Source organism: Perissodus microlepis, chromosome 14 (genome assembly GCF_051167445.1).
Source record: "Perissodus microlepis isolate ML-2025 ecotype Zambia chromosome 14, ASM5116744v1, whole genome shotgun sequence".
NCBI classification, from domain to species: domain Eukaryota; kingdom Metazoa; phylum Chordata; class Actinopteri; order Cichliformes; family Cichlidae; genus Perissodus; species Perissodus microlepis.
In genome coordinates, this window is record NC_140474.1 from 18,248,794 (window position 1) to 18,265,485 (window position 16,692).

General features: G+C 40.4%; 1 protein-coding gene across 1 annotated transcript; it reads left to right on the plus strand.

Moving 5' to 3' along the window:
- The first annotated feature begins 17 nt into the window (after window positions 1–17).
- hepacama (hepatic and glial cell adhesion molecule a) lies at window positions 18–13,451 on the plus strand. Its single transcript, XM_084950374.1, has 7 exons — window positions 18–2,825; window positions 6,045–6,392; window positions 6,588–6,869; window positions 11,587–11,677; window positions 11,949–12,016; window positions 12,193–12,263; window positions 12,655–13,451. The coding sequence occupies exons 1-7, from the start codon at window positions 2,729–2,731 to the stop codon at window positions 13,015–13,017; spliced, it is 1,320 nt and encodes a 439-aa protein (XP_084806500.1). The 5' UTR covers window positions 18–2,728; the 3' UTR covers window positions 13,018–13,451.
- Window positions 13,452–16,692: the final 3,241 nt, after the last annotated feature.

A 16,692-nucleotide genomic window follows, 5' to 3' on the forward strand; every position in this document is an offset into this window, starting at 1 on the left:
TTTTGTACTAAAAATGTTTTTTTAGATGTTCAGATCATGTAAATCCACCAGCAGTTGCCTTGTCATAAACACTCTGTGTATATCCGTTTTACATTACATGCCAAAATCACAAAAGAATAACACAATTTAGCTTCATCTGCCGAGGCAGTCTTGTTCACTTTATGAGAAACAGGATAGAGCATCTTCAGTCTCCCGGTGCACCCACTCAGAACACCCACACACATCTGAGCCACACAGCGAACTGCACAAACTCAAACGGCACACACGCATTCTCAAACAGGAAAAACACGAGCCGTACTTCATCACGCAGATCCCGTTAAAGTCACTTATTGTCGCTCGCACGTCGCCAGCTGCAGAGGTGGAACAGCCAGCGCCTTTGCTTGCGGCGGTTTTTCGCAAAGGCAGAGCGCAAACACTTCCTTCTCAGGCTGACTTTCCTCCTCTCAGCCGCAAATCTCATGAACATCCTCTACGGGTTTTATATGGACCTGTTCTTTCTTTTCTCCTACTCAGTCCCAGAGGTGCCATGGCCACGTTCTCCTGTCTCTTTAATGACTGTGGGTGAACAATCAATATCATGCACACCTCCAAACATAGCACAACACCCACTTCGTGCTGTAGATTGAATTCTGAAGGTGATGGAAAAGACAGTTTTACAAAAAAAAAAAGAGAGAGACATGAGCTGGAAAATCGTGTTAGGATATTAATACATCATCATGTGAGAGCCTGATTTAAACACACTAAAGAATAATATTTTCTTCCCTTCGCAGCTTGCACTTAACTAAAGCTGACCCGGACCATTTTAAGAGTAAATCACCAGAAAGATTTGCTTGGTTAGTTCATTTTCTTCCTCAGACAGTCTGTCAGTGTGCAAAGATTTCTGGTCTCCTGGGTGATAATTAGAGAAGAATAAGCCAGGACAAACAGCAGGGGGCGTAATTATCCTCTTTCCAGTGGTTATGACTGCCCTCGCCATCTTAGGAGAGACCATATTTTCTGAGTAGGATACACAAGTGGGCAGCGTGCAGAAAATATGAGCTTTATTTCTACATCTGCACAAATATCAGCTAATAGGAGATGTTGTTAAATACAAGAATCCCAGATTTCAAAAGATATGAGCATCATTTGTATCATGTATGCACTGTGTTGCATCTGCATGTGTGGGGATGACATCAGTCTTAATGGGGTCTAAAAGTGACAATAGCTTCTGTTATGACACATTCAGCCAAACTAACTGAGACACACAGGCTCGGTCTGTTTCTAGTCCCCTCTTCGCTCAGCTGACTGGAAATTGTCCCCCTTGATTTAGAGCCTGTAAGAAGATGAGAGGAAATGGGAGGTGTTTCTTTTAGAGAGGGCAGAGGTGGAGGGGAGAGGTTCGACTTTGATGGCTCACTACACAGGAGTACCAGCCCTGTCAGAGTGGTAGTCAACAGCAGCTGTTCCCACAGTCCTGGAAGGTTTTTTTTCTTTTTCTTTTTCCTATCAACGCAGGCTTCCTCCTCTGCATAAAACATCCCTTTGTTGTCAAACAAAATGCTCCAAAAAAACTCCTGACAAAAGACTTTTAGAAAGTGGGAGAGATGATTTATAATGCAACTGACTCATCAGTGCACACAAACAAATAAAGAAAAAAAAAAACAGAAAACAGACTGATCAAACATATGGGGATTTCACACATGGCAGCGTGTCTGCTGTAATAAAAAGTGACTGCCAAACTTACAAGATATTAGAGCTCCATGCAAACCGGCAGTCAGAGGAAGGATCTAAAGCAACAGAACTATTGGATTTTGACTTTTGTTGCATTGTCACATGTACTTTTTACCTCACGTGTAAGATTCCTATTTTGATTTTCACATGCATTTGGATTTATGAAAAGTTTAGCATCACTTCCAATAATTTAGTTATCTTCTCTCTAAGCTTTGCCTCCAGCTCCTGACTTCTTCTCATATGTCACTTTGCTACTGTGGTGCAGTTTCGACTCCACCTAGAGGACAAAGCAGGTACAAAACCCTCTCTATACTTGCTCTTCGTTTGTTGCTGCTATTACTATGAATGTCTTGTACATAGCATCGTGCACCTGACACAGTAGTGCGTAAAAACCAGAAGCAAAATACCTAAAAGGATCCGTGTGATTGGTTTGGTGACCAAGCAGCAAATTGTGTGTTTACTGTGAGGCTCCAGTCCAGAGAGGAGTTTGAACAATGCCACAAAAATAGGCCAAAGAGGGGGGGAAATGAGTTGTTTTTCAAACTCAGACATTTCCGAGCTTTAAGTAGGTTCCAGAAGCTCTAAGGAACCTACTTAAAGCTCAGAAATGCTTCTGGCTGAATTAAGTAGTCCTTTCCAGCGTGAATTTCTTTGCAAAGTAGCTGAACTCGACATTGAATTGCTTTTTGTGTAGTTAAAAGAATATAAAAACTTTTAGAAAATAGCAGACGATCTACTAAAAGCAGAGAGTTTCTGTTAACTACTTTTTGAAAGGGAAGAGGGGAGCTCATCTAAACTATGTGTCATGAACACACACACACAAACACACGCATACACACAGTTGGCTGTTGTTGGCAGTGAGTGGGGTGCTGTGTGGAGAGTGGGGCTCAGTGTGACCAGGCAGAGGCCAGTGTTGCAGGCAGGCAGGCGGTGGATAGAGTGTTGAGCGGCAGAGACGTGCCCAGGGTGGATAAACCATGCTCACTAAGTGGGAGAAAGACTCTGCCCAGGACACAAGATGAAGGTGGAGAGGAAACCCTCCTCTAGAGACGGCAGTTTCGCTGACATTCCTCCTCTGCTGAAGCTCCTTGGCCTCCTCGTCTTTGTCCTTTCAGGTAAGTCCAAGTCTTTGTTTGACTATTAACAGAAAAAAGAGGGTAAGGATCTGCAGGTTGCTTTGCTGAAGGAATGTAAATAGTAAAATGAATGCAAATAACAGCCTGAGCGTGCCAATTCACAATAATTATCATTTAGTTCACATCTTTATTTCAGATTTCTATTATTTGATAGCCTTTAAAACCCAGATCCAAGTCTTTCACCCCGACTCTTTTTGAAGCAAAGTTAATCCCAGTTAATTTAGACGCTGATGCTTTTATTTTTGTCCTTGCACTTTGTGAGGTTGACAGCACAATGGATTTGTTCTAGGGTGGTGCTCGTTATTGGGCTCCCATTTAAAGCTCAAAGGAGCATGGAGAGGCCATTGAAGGCGTGCGAGGAGGGGATGTCTAGGTTAAGTGTGATGATAAAGAGTTTTGTGGAGAGCTGTTGAACTGGGCAGGGCCTTCTCCTGAGTGTGTGGGTAGTTTCAGATGAGGAAATGATGACCAAGTGTCAAAAGTTTACAGTACGGTGAGTTTGGTTTTAAAAGGTTTGGATTGATTTCTCAGCTGTACCAGTTTACCCAAAGCAGGCGAGTTTGGTGGAATCACTGAATCCTGTGTCCATCTCCAACTTCACCACTGACAAAGAATTTCTCTCTCTAACCCTCCCTCACTCTTTTCAAGGGAGGAAACTAGTCTCAACAATCATGCCCTTTGTCTTATTGCCTTGGCAACCCCTGTCAGGCAGACCAAATGGTTACCACGGCAATGAGGCGATGCCTTGCTAACTGCCTTTCTGCAAGAATGGTCGCTCTCTCTCTCTCCCTCTTTTCCCCTCTCTCTTCTCTGTCTCTCTCATAGGTTGATCTCTCCATCACTGAGCCAGAACAGTAGGATGCCCCTCATGGGCCCAAAGCCACTGTTCAGACCTGCATGTGTCCAGCTACAGCTGATTTACAGGAACTCCACTGTGGACATAATGGCTTTGCTGTGTTTGGTTTCCAAGACAGGGTTTCTTAAAAAAGCTGAAATGTGGCTCACGCTATATTTCCTTATTCCAATGTCCCTGTGGGAGGTGGAGGATAGCTGGGGTGCACAAATCAAAATTAGTGTATTACTTGTTCACTCCAGGAGATTATGAGGAATTCTTGAGAAGGAGGGTGGGGTTCACAGAAACAGGGTAGTAATCAAGACATGAACACTGAAGACAAAGTAAAACCAGCATGTGTGTTTTCAGTAAAACTAAAACGTGCCAACCTTTTGATCGTTAAGAGAGAGAAGAAAAAGAAAAGTGAAAGTTTAAAAAAAAACATGTCAGAAATGTTATTAAAGGATTTATTGCCCACATTTAAGTCATCGGTCATGTAAAAGCGATTCTTTTTCACATAAAAGAGCAAAAAAGGTTTCGACACTCGAGAGAAAAGCACTTACTATCTCTATTTCAAGGCGGCCTCTGCACATTTAGGTCAAATGCATTTAAATACTTACAATCTCCTCTTGTATTCTAGCGGCGTAACACGACTGCAGTGATCACAAAAGTTCCCAGTACAAATAGATGCTCTTAGACACTTTAAACTACTTCACTTTAAGAACTGCAGGTTTTACAATATTTGGCAGATTTACATTTGCAGGTAAAATTTTAACTCAGATACATATGTATAAAATATCAGTGTGATCCAGTAGGAGAGCAGCTTTGGAGTATACCGCATAGGCGCAAATGCCAACAGCTGTGAGTTCTTGGTTTGATTTCTGGCAAAGTGGACATTGCTACATGGCAGTCCCTGCCTTCACAGCATCAAAATCATGACAGCAAATATACTTTGCAAAATATACTGAAATTCAGATATTAGACAGTAGCATAATTCAAATTATGTGCAGAGATGGTCAACTGCCACTTGTTGTCCAGAAGCTATTTCAAAAAGGGGATAATAAATCCAGATTAAGAGGAAATTCTATTTTTGAGGATCAATGTGAGGTGTTGTTGTGTATCTGTTGGGTTAATCTTTGGAACTCTAGTCCTGATCAAATTAAAATATGCAACATACTGAAACTGTTTAAAAACATGTAGGGAATTAACATATTTACTGAAGATTGTGATAAATGTTTAGTATGAAGATGCTCTAGAGAGGAGGTGTTAAACATAAAGCCTGGGGGCCAGACTCAGCCCAGCAAAGGCTTGAACAGCTTTGGAAAATGTGAAGGAGGGCATAAATTTGGGACTTTTAGCTGTAATTTAATAGGTTTTACAGCTTTAGGTACTGATGAAGAGCTTTTCCAAGGTAAATACGTAACATAGTGTGTAAAAACATTTTACACAGGATTTTTTACAATACGAAAAAAAAGGAAGAAGCAGAAATCTTTTATATGAATTAACAAAATCTTTCTGTTTTATACTTCCAGGGTAGTCTGGGCAATGAGCTGCCATTACTTTTTCTGTCATTTTGAACATTTATGACTTACTTCAAGCCTCAAATGTGACAGATATCTTTCTTTTACTACAAAAGCATTTCTACATAATGTGGAAAAAGAGCTGTGCTGGTTAAACTGCACTTCTTTTTATTATATTAAAATATTTTATGGATTAAATGTGTAGTTAAATCTTCTTTACACTGACAGAATGAGGAGTTTTGCTGGTCCAGCCGACTTGAGAATAAAGTGATGGTGTATGTGGCCCACAGTGGAGAATAAGTTTCACATCCCTGCTCTAGATAGGAAGCATTCATCTGTAGCTACATTTGACATGGATGGTCTAAATTTTCTTTCTTGTTCTTCTTTTGTCGGAAATAATTCCTTGCATCATAATTTATTTATTTATTGTAGGTGTTATAAAAGCTGTAGCTTCAGCCTACACCTTTTTGGGTTGTCGTTTTTTTTCATCATTTATTTCTAGCAATATAAATGAACCGAACAGGGATAAAGATAAAGATTCAAAATGAATCAAAGGAAAACATTTGAGTAAAATACCTGTGTTGCACTGTAACTGTGTATTGCATGTGACTATTTGCATTTGCCCAGTAGTATCATTTAGTGCATTTTTTCATCTGTTAGCTTGTTTTGCATAATTTCCACATGTATTTCCAATCACTGGCAGAGCATCATAAAGCTTTGAAAATATGTGCCCTATGAGATGGAGACTGCCTCACACTGTCTTTACACACCTCTATATTTGCTCATCAGTTTAACACCTCACCATTGTGTCTCCCCCCCCCCCCCTTTTTTTTTTTTTAATAACAGGTGAGGTGTCAGGAGTGAATGTCACAAGCCAAACCCAGGTGGTGAGAGGAACGGTGGGCAAAGAAGCCCTTTTGTCAGTCAGCTACTCGAGCAGCAGCATAGACAAGCCTGTTGTTAAGTGGCAGCTAAAGAAGGACAAAGTGAAACCGATCACTGTCGTGCAGTCCATAGGGACGGACATCATTGGAAACCTGAGGCCCGAATATCGCAACCGCATCCTGGTGTTTGAGAATGGCTCGCTGCTGCTTCACAACCTGCAGCTGTCGGATGAAGGGGTGTACGAAGTGGAAATCTCCATCACAGATGACACCTTCACTGGAGAGCGCTACATTCAGCTCACAGTGGACGGTAAGCAGAGTTACTCTCGTTTCTATAGCCAAGTTTACTCGTGTTTCAAAACATCTGAGCAACAAGAGCAGAGCACTGGAAGATGAGTTAGGACCTATAAAAATTGAATACAGGTTGAAAATGAAATTTCCTGTCCAGAGAATGTCATTTCAATCTCATTCACCTCTGTATCTTCTGCCCTGTCCTTCTTCTCAGTTCCTATATCCAAGCCTTACATCCAGATGATGGCGTCTTCTGTCCTGGAGTACAGCGAGCACTTCAACCTCCACTGTTCCCACGATAATGGCACAAAGCCTGTCTACAGTTGGCTGAAGGGAGGCAAAGTGCTGACGAATGACTCGCGTCTGCTGCTTTCGCATGACCAAAAGGTGCTGACCATCTCACGGGTTCTGATGTCAGACGATGACATTTACGCCTGCACAGTGGAGAACCCCATCAGCAACACGAAGAGCAGTCCTGTCAGGCTCACTGTCTACAGTAGGTGGCAAGTTACGCTGGTAGGAACTCAAAAGACACGTGTTTACATAAAAGAGAGGGGGGTGGGGGGTATGGGTGATAACATTTAATAATAGTTGAACAGAGTTGGAAGAAGCATTAAGAAGTATTATCTATGCAGCAGTATGGCAGTGTAAAGATTTTGCATTAAGACACAAGTATATACCGGTACATGCAGTAATGTGCAAAAGTACCATTTCTCTATATTTTGCTAATAGAAGGAGAAATCAACGATTTCTTAAAATATGTCCAAACATAAAAGTGCAGAATATAAGGCAAAAACAGTACAATTCTAATTCTACTGCAACCATCTGCACCACCGTCATACAGGCTGTTGTTGATCATTTGCAGTGCTGTCCTAGTCACAAGCGGATATATTTATTTTATTTATATCACACACTACTGCACTGCACATAGGTTTAAATTTGTCTGTTCCCTAGAGCGTCCTTCATCTTTCTTAAATCTTCTCTACAGTAAACTGAGAGAGAGAGACAGTATTTCGATTCTCCTGTATGTTGTGTACATGTCAAAAATTCTTAATAAAAATCTTTGAATCTTGAATGTTTTAATCTTGAAAAAGCTTGGCAGTCAAAATTTGGTATCTTGTCATTTCTTTAATTAGTCTTCAGGAATAGTTCTCCAGGCTTCTTCGTGGACATTCAAAGCTCTTGAATGTTGGCGACCTTCTGTTGAGTTCCCTGTCAAGATGATCCCACAATAACAATAATAACCTCAATAAGATTACTCTAGAAACTCACAGTTGTACCTCTCTGCTGACTCCTTCTGTAGATACTGAGCCAAAAATGTGACATTTGGCTTCATGACAGCCACCCTTTCCCTGCGACTCATTTCTGATGAGACTTCAGTGAACAGTAGATGGATCAGCTGAAGGGTTAGATGCATCTGTTAGGTCCTGTGTCAGGTCTTTTCTGGATGTTTTTTTAATTTCTTAAAGATGTGACTTTCAGATACTGTTCATCTGCTGTAGATTGTTTATTTGTTTCTTGTTTGTTTGTTTGTTTGTTCAGCTCATAGCTCTAGGAATTACCTTATTGGTGCAAAAATATTATTTAATGGCAGTCGGACTGCGTAATCTTTGGTATTTTCATAAATTTGGCAAAAAATATGGGAACAAATTATGTATTTTTATGACCGGCTAGTAACCTAAAGTTAGTACCTAAATACCTAAAGATGCACTTTAAAATTGGTTCCTTGCTATGTCGTCTGTTATGTGTATATACAACTGTGGTTGATTGATTGATCGATTGATTCAGAGATCAGTGTTAAGTGGCTTAAAAGAAAAAGAAGAAGAAAATAACATTCAGGCCAGGTCAGAGAATTAACTAAAAGTGACAAAGCCTGTAAACGTAAACGTAGCCTGTAAAACAAATAGCCTGTAAACTGCATTTATGTTGTAGCTGGTTAAACTGGAATCAGTGTAAATTCTACTTACTGCAGGGCAGCATATTCTTTAAAAATCCTTTAAATTAATTTGAATGATAGCTTTATATGTTAAGGTAACTATGCACAGTAAATTTCATCTCATTATTCACAAACCCTCCATCTGTAGGAGCTAGCAGGAGCAATTATCATCTCATGCTGACCCATACACAAACATGCTGGCCTCTCAAACAATGTTGTTTACAACAAGTGCAAATCCAGGCTGTGATTGTAACAGAGTTGGCTCAGAGTGCCTGTTACTGGGCGCCAGTGAAGAGCCACATGTCAGGCTGAGAGGGAGCAAGAGAGGGAGAGGCAGTCTAATGAATGGACGGTTATTTATGAGGAGGGAGAAGGAAAAAACACAGGCAGGTGGGAGGACGCTGTGCTTCAGTGGACCTCAGTAATCCTGACTTCATTATTGCTGTACTGTGATGTTCTGCACGAGGAGACAGCTTTAGGCTTTCAAACTACTCTGTTTCCTCTGCTTGCATAGTTTCATAGTACAGAGTTTGAAAGGGATAACCTTAATGAGCTACTTCAGTGCAACTATTCATGCCAGCACACTCAATCTGCACTTTTTGCCATATTCATATTCTTTTTCGTGGTTATATTCGTAAACAATTGTTTTCATTTTGTGGCTTTTTTAGTTGTGACTTCTCTTTGGACGCTGTCGCTTTTTTTGAGACAAAGAGTGAGAGCGGTGCCACAGCCCAGCATCACAGTGGAGCAGATGCTGTTGGCAGTTTGAGACAAAGTGGGGCATGGAAATGCTGCATACGCCTCCTGTATAAATAAGGGAGTTGTTGTTTTTGTAAAGCAACCTGAGTTGGTTAATCAACTCACTCATTTCAATAAATCATGAGCTCATGATTGCTATACCATCCACCTGGATTACATCGTCAGAAGTTCCACCCTTTCTATCTAATGAAGCACTGGCACAGGAGCTTAAGTGCTTCAGATTCAAAACTGTGAGTTTAGGGTGTAGGGACTCCAAACTTAAACGCCTTTAGAATAATTTCAAGATGGTTAGACTTCACTAATGTTTCTTATTTTCAGTTTTTTCATGTCTGCTTTTCTTCCTTTTCTCAATTGCTAAATTTAAAGGTGACCTCTTTAAATATAAATTTGGGGGAGGGATGCACAGAATAGAGCTTTGATTACAGAACTTGAAGACAAAAGAAGCTAGATGTATTTTTTCTACAAGAAACCTACAGTGATAATTTTATGGAAATAGAGTGGAGTGGAGTTTCTGCTGGGCACAGCAATGTATTTGTAACTATGGAACAAATTTCTGCGAAGGGGTCGGTATTTTATTTTTGGCCCACTTTGGACATACAGCTTTTTGGCAAGTACAGAACATATTAATGGTAGAATTTTACAAGTAAAAGCAGAAATTCAAGGTGTTATCATCATGATCTCTGGAGATCAAAGAAAAATGGGTTTCAATCTGTAATTACACGGTGGGAGGAAGGGAGAGCTCAAATCAAAGATATCTGTCATCGATACACTTATAGATCTACTGATAACATTAGGAGGGTAATTCAGAAACAGCAACAGGAAGAACAGTGTTTCCAATTGTCAGAATAGTCAGCCGGATTTATTGTATCATAAAAAGATGGAATTAAGTTATTTTCTTCAGGAGAGCACTAAAGGGGCTCTAATTCGAGCTCGCTTTACCAAGCTTAAGGACATGGATGCACCAACAACATTCTTTTTCACTTGGAGGTGTTATCTAACAGACTTTTAAGTTCTGGAAGATAAGTCATATTGTGTCCCAGCCAGATCTATGTTAGAAAATGTATTTATTATGAGAGATATATTTAATGTATGCAAGACATATGACCTAAATGTGGGGATTGTGAAAGCTAGAGTAAATGGTTTTACTTTATTGGTGGGTAAATGGTGTACAGTTGATATTCCAACCCTGCCAGGAAATTTATGCTTGGGAAGGAATGGTAATAGGAATGGTGGGGCAGGGATAACTCGTTAGGTAGAGTGGTCCCCCCATGATTGGAAGGTCGGGGGTTCGAATCCACTAAATGGCTACCTGAGGTACCCCTGAGCAAGGCACTGTCCCTGTACACTGCTCCCCGGGCGCTGGATTGGTGGCTGCCCACTGCTTCACTGAGTGAATGGGTTTAATGCAGAGATCAATAAAGTTTACATCTTTATTATTATTAAAGCATTTATAGGTAATGAACATTTTCAGAAACAGAACTGGAACGGGGTGCAGGAGAAAGGTTGTCTGGAAATGGCTGCTACTCTGGCTGTCCTACACAGAAAGAGCTCTGATTGCCAACAATCTGGTTGCCTCATCCTTGTGGCACAGGCCTCGTGATGGCCCCACCTGCTGGACTCACTGAAGATGTCCAGCATCTTATTGTGAATTTCTTCTGTTCTAGGCGGCACTGGCTAAAGGCACCTCTTTACTCTTTCTGTGTCAAAGGAAGGACAAGGACCCCCTCTGACACAAGACTGGCCAAGACTGCTGCATTCAGATTGCAAACTGCTCAGAAGCTGCTTTATGGATGCATTGGAAAGGATGTGCAACGTTACCAACATTAAGTCCGTTAGAATCTTAAAAAGGATTCTGGAAGAAGTCAGGCAGTCCCTTACCTGTGCCACTGAGAGTGTTTGCTGAAAACCGTGCTCTAGCTGACCAGTGGAATTATGAGTACATGTTTCCAAGACTTTCAGTCACCCCAGCTTTTGATAGTTGGTATGAGGAGTGTGAACCGCTTCTTTCTTTGAGAACACCGGCATCTGGTGTTCTCACTCCATGTGGGAAGAAGTATCTGTATCAAAGTTGTGTAAAGGTGCTGAATATGTGCTCTCTGGCTGGTGTTAGAGAGTCGAGGAAAATGCAGGTTTTTGGTTCAGACCTTACCCCTAAAAGCAGATGGAGGGTCCTGTATAAGCCACCTGTAGAAAAACACGTTGGTGACCTTCGGTGGAGGATGGATCGATAGCTACAAACAGGCTCAGAGCTGCATGACGAGTGAAAGTGGAGCATGCCTTATAGTGTTACTTGTAATTTACAGATGTTTACAGATTTGTGACGTGTTAGAAATGTTTTATGTTCACTGGGGGAAGATCAGGAACTAATGTAGCATTTTTAGATTATATTACTACTCTTTGTATAGTTTTACAAGTGCACAAGGATTTAAGTGTGTGCATGTGTGTTTTAACCTCTTTCCTTCTTTCCTCTTATTTTCTTTCTGGCTTTCTTCTCTGCCTCTGTATCACCTTGGTTTAGGACGGAGCTCGCTATACATCATCCTGTCCACTGGGGGCATATTCCTCCTGATCACCCTGGTGACAGTGTGTGCCTGCTGGAAACCTTCCAAGTGAGACCTTTTCTTTTTGTTCCCCCCCTCCCCGTCTTTTTTCTTTCCCCTGCTGCTCTGTTTCTTCCTCTCCTTCTTTCTTTCCCCCCTCTTTCTCTCATTGGCTTTGATAGTGCACTTGAACATGTGGCTAGAATCTCAAGTAGCTCCACAGTCTCTAGACATTTGGTGGGAAAATAGTACAAAACTGTGATCTGCAGTATATATAAAGGCGTCTTTTAAATCAGTTGATTGTTTTCTTGTTTTGTTTTGTTGATTTATTTTGCTTTAGGAAGAAGCACAGACCTGTCCCCCAAAGAGCTCCTGTGTATGTGGAGCAAAGTGAAAATGGCCATGATGGTGAGCAGCAGTTATAGTTTGCAGTCTATTAATTGTGTACAGCACTTTCATTATGTTTGCATCACACTGTAGGTAATATCTAAATTGTAACAGTCAGGATTGACATTGCATATTACGAAGTTAAAGCTAAAAAAAAAAACTGGGACTGCATGATAATACTCATACATCTTTTACAGTTGATGTTGTACCCAAACCATCTACACTTGGTCGAAGGAGTCCTATGCCTCTTTACGTTCTCAATGAAGATGTAAGTCATTCTTTCCAGCAGCTCTGCTACTAAACTGTCAGTAGACTGTTGGTTAGATTGTCACTAGTTCTAGAAGGAATTGGCTAGACAGTTTTTCAGAAGATGATGATTATTAATTATACCACAAAGTTAAGTGTTGCTCAACATGAGGAGTGTCTTGTCAAACTGGCGACGGTGCTAGAGTTAAAGTGAAGGGGTAATCAGCATGATATGATTGTTAGTGTGTTGCAAAATTCCCAGTGAACAAATTAAAGGTTATAATTACAACCTCGTACAGTCACGACTATAAACATTGTCCAGCTGATGTTCTGCTACAAATTATGTCTTGATTACATGAGAATCACAGATGAAAGCCCACAGCTGTCACACATGTGTCATCATCTTATTTCAGGAGAGCCTGGAGCGACTGGAAGAATGCTCTGGCAATGCTTTGAGCCAATCAGAAACGAGTCTCCCCGCTACCTACGCTTCAGTCCCGCCTCCTTCCTCCCACAGAACTGATCGACCAATCTGGTCCACCCCACGCAGATACCCTCGCAGCTCCTCTCCACTCGCACAACCACTTCCACAACCCCTTCCAGGTTCCTCCCTACGCCCTGTCCGCTCCCCTGCTCACTCCCCGGGCTCATCTCCACGCAGTTTCAGTCCTGTGAGAAAGGTCCGTCCTCCTGTAGGCATCCCAACTGGCCACCTGCCTGTGGAGGTGGAATGTGCAGACACCAGTGATCAGACTCACACCCCACCACAGCACTGACAGCTATTCATGTTATGTGATGTACATGTATAGTTTGTTGGTTGTGTTCGGCCATGAGAATAATGGATCTGATGCACTAGGGTAATAGATGAGTTCACTTTCAGCTAACTTTCTGTCTTCCATTATTTATCATCTATTTCTCTGTGGCTATGCACAGTGTTTCTCTGGTCCTTTGAAAATATATCCTCTCACAGGAAAAGTTATATCCTGTCCACCAGCATGTAGTATATAATGTATATGATGCTGAGACTTTAAAGAGTTTCTGGGTCTGATATATATTTTGCTCCTTGTTGAGTTATTATTGGGAAGTTTAAGATGTGACTGTACAGTTTTTGTTTGTTGTTATTTTTCTTTAGTCAGTTAAAAGCACACTCTGTATCCTTATGCCACATTAGGTCACTGTGTAACTAAGATAATAAAAATTATTTAAATAATTTGTAGTTTGTCATCAAGCGATCCTTTTATTTCTATCAAAATCATAACTGCTACAAATGTTCACTCTTTTTTTTTATGTCTTGCCTGATATCTACATAAACACTTTAGTGTTATGGTGGCTACACACGGCACAGAAGAAATAAAGACACACCTTCCTCTTTGTCTTTGTAAGGTAGCTGAACTCGATGTACCGTCCTGAATATTAAGTGCAATACTTGTCTGCTCCATTAGGTGTCACTCAAACATTTTCTTGAATACTTGAGTTTTATGCACTCTGGCAGGAAACAATTTAAATAGTACAGATTTACATCTAACTGTATTTTATATGATCTGTTTTTCATGGTAGTTTGCTTTTTTTAATCTTTGTGGGTTTTTTGTTTGTTTGTTTGTTTGACAAACTCATGAAGACTATTTTGCCCCTTTGTTTTGCCTAATATTGGCAAGTGCAGGTGGTACAGTGACAGCGACCTTTGTTTAACCCATAACTATATCTGCTTCAGTTATGAACAATATGAGCTAACTGACTTTAAAATGAGCTATTTCAAAAAGGAACTTTTAATTTATGTAACATAAATCATATTTTCCATAAACCATTCGTATCATAGTTACCCTTTGACTCTCACTTTGAATGGGTGAAGGCTGCATTACAGACAGGCATGCAACATACATGTACAGAATAGCCACGGGAAGCTTCACTAACGCTGTGAGTTCAACAGATGTGATGATGCTTTTAGTTAGATGCACTTTGCAAGATTTACTTATAAAGGTAAAAAGGTCTGAAAGGAGAAAATTAATTTTTGATCCTGGTGATGAGACTCGCACACACAGAATAAGCGGATGTGAGCTTGTGAAAGTGTCTACAAACACATGCAAACAAAGTAGCCCGGTTTATTACTATTATCAAGATAATGTGTTCCCTTCAGAGGTCCAGCTGGACATCTTTTGTCATGAAAATCTGCATGATTTTACTGATTGCTTTTATCCTGAACTGTACCTTCCCTCACTGAAGGTGTGAGTATTACGGTTGCATAAGCGAATCAGGGGCCGCCTGTTTTGATCTGGGCTTCGTGGTCTTTGTTCTGTTTGAAACACCATTTATCGCTTAGCAGGCGGGCTCATGAATACACATGCATCATGGGATTACTCAGCGAGAAGAATACATGTGCATAATCACATGTGTGTTACAGTAAGTGGAAAATGAAATATCCTTTGGTAGTGAGAACAGGCCGTTTTTATTCAGCTGTGTACTTTGATATCACATATTGATTATTAGCAGCGCAGTCTGTCCCATCATCTTCCACCTGTTCTCCAGTGGTTGCAGAAGAGCTTAGAAGTCAGAGCAGTAATTAACCTCTGGGGAACAGCGACCCATCTGTGTGCAGAAAGCATGTGTGTATTTGTATCTGCAGTAACTGAATAGAGAGGATGTGTGAAGTTTTCCCAGTTTATTGAACAACCACCTCCTGCTGCCTGACGGAGACTCTTTTTTTTAGCACCTTTCTTCACACCAAGCAGTCAGTGTGAAATTCCCTGTGGAGGAAGGTGACATTTTACTATTGGAAAGTTCTTATCCAGCTTTTTTTCTGAATAGGCAAAGATCTAGTGAAGTACTGACTTTGGCTTCGATATACACAACTGTGCAAAATTCAGAAGGTCTTTCAAAGGTTGGACATTGTTTTTTTTAAGTCAGTTAACACTGACCTATGAATGATTCAAGACACATTTAAATCTAAAAAAGACATCTAACTCAAGGGACAAAAAAAGAAGCAAAGAATCGATTTTACATTGACATTCTTAAGTGAGGGAAACAGGGAGAAAAGGTTGAGTTTGCCAAATTACAGAAGAACTGGACTGAAAATCAGCAGTTACAGGTCTCATAGCATTTTATAAAATTTTCATTTACACAGTTTACACAGCGACCTGTCCAGGGTGTACATTGCCTCTCATACTATGGCTGCTGGGCTTCAGCCCCCCCATGACCCTGGATGGATGGATGGATGGATTTAAAGCCATTATACACAGTCCCCCATTTTCAGATGCTCAAAAGTAATCAGACAATTGACTAACAAGCAGTTTTATGCCCAGATGAAGATTATTTTATGACAAATGAAGCAAACATAATGGCTTGGCTTACTTCAGTCCAAGTCCACACAACAGTGGTGCACATTCTTAACTAGATTTATTTTGGAGAGGCTCATGAAATATTTTGCTAAAGATTAAGAGAGCGTTTCCCAGCAAATTTAGAAAATAAATCCATACAATCTGTTCTGGCTTCTGTGAACCACTTTCCCCTTTAACATTGCAGAGTTTCTGTGACCCAAAGAGTCCCTGTTATCTAAAAATATACAAAAAGAGATCAGAAAAGATAAGACAAGAATTTAAAAGATGTGACAGAGCTTTATTTATTTATTTATGTGTCATTCCTCCACTCATAAGACCTAGAATATATCCTGCAGCTCTTTGGGCCTCACTAATACTTTTGATACCGCTGGACTAAAATACATGTTTAACATGTTTGATAATTAATGCATCTGTTCTTCTTTACAACAGATTTTAACTACTTTGTCCTTCAGTGCTATATCTGCTTCTCTTTCTGAGGTTTTTCACCTTGGAGCATTTGTAGTGAAAATTTACTTATGCAGTATAGATAAACAAACTACAACAACATCAAAACTTAAATCAGAAATGCACTACATGAAATGCATCAAGCCTGGTCAGTCAATCTTTTACATGGCCTAAATGTGTAACAAAAATGTATGAAATCATGTGTTTGTTTTGTTGTATTTTAGTGTTGCTAAGAAAAATAAATGTGTCTTCCCAAGTGCCCTTCTGAACTCATCTGACCAAACCTTCTGCAGGACCTGCCATTAAAAATAAAGAAGATGAGCCGACTGAGAGGAGGAACACACACGCTCACACATATTCACTAATACAGCACAAACAAGCTCACTGGCTGACTCAAAGAACAAGGTCATTTGAAAATACACCCCTCCTTTGTTGGACATTTAGTCCCCTTGATAAGATATAATTTTCTAGGATTTTCCACGTAACCCTGAGTCCCTAATCAGAGTTTTGTTTGAGCCCTGTGTGCCTCTTGGCCTAATAACAACCGCTGTTTTCTACAACACACCAACAGCAACACAACTGTAATGTAATTTTTCAGACAGGAGTGGCATAAATAAATTATCTTCAGTATCTGATGATGCTTTTGTGTTTGTGTTTTCCTATAATTTTCAGGGG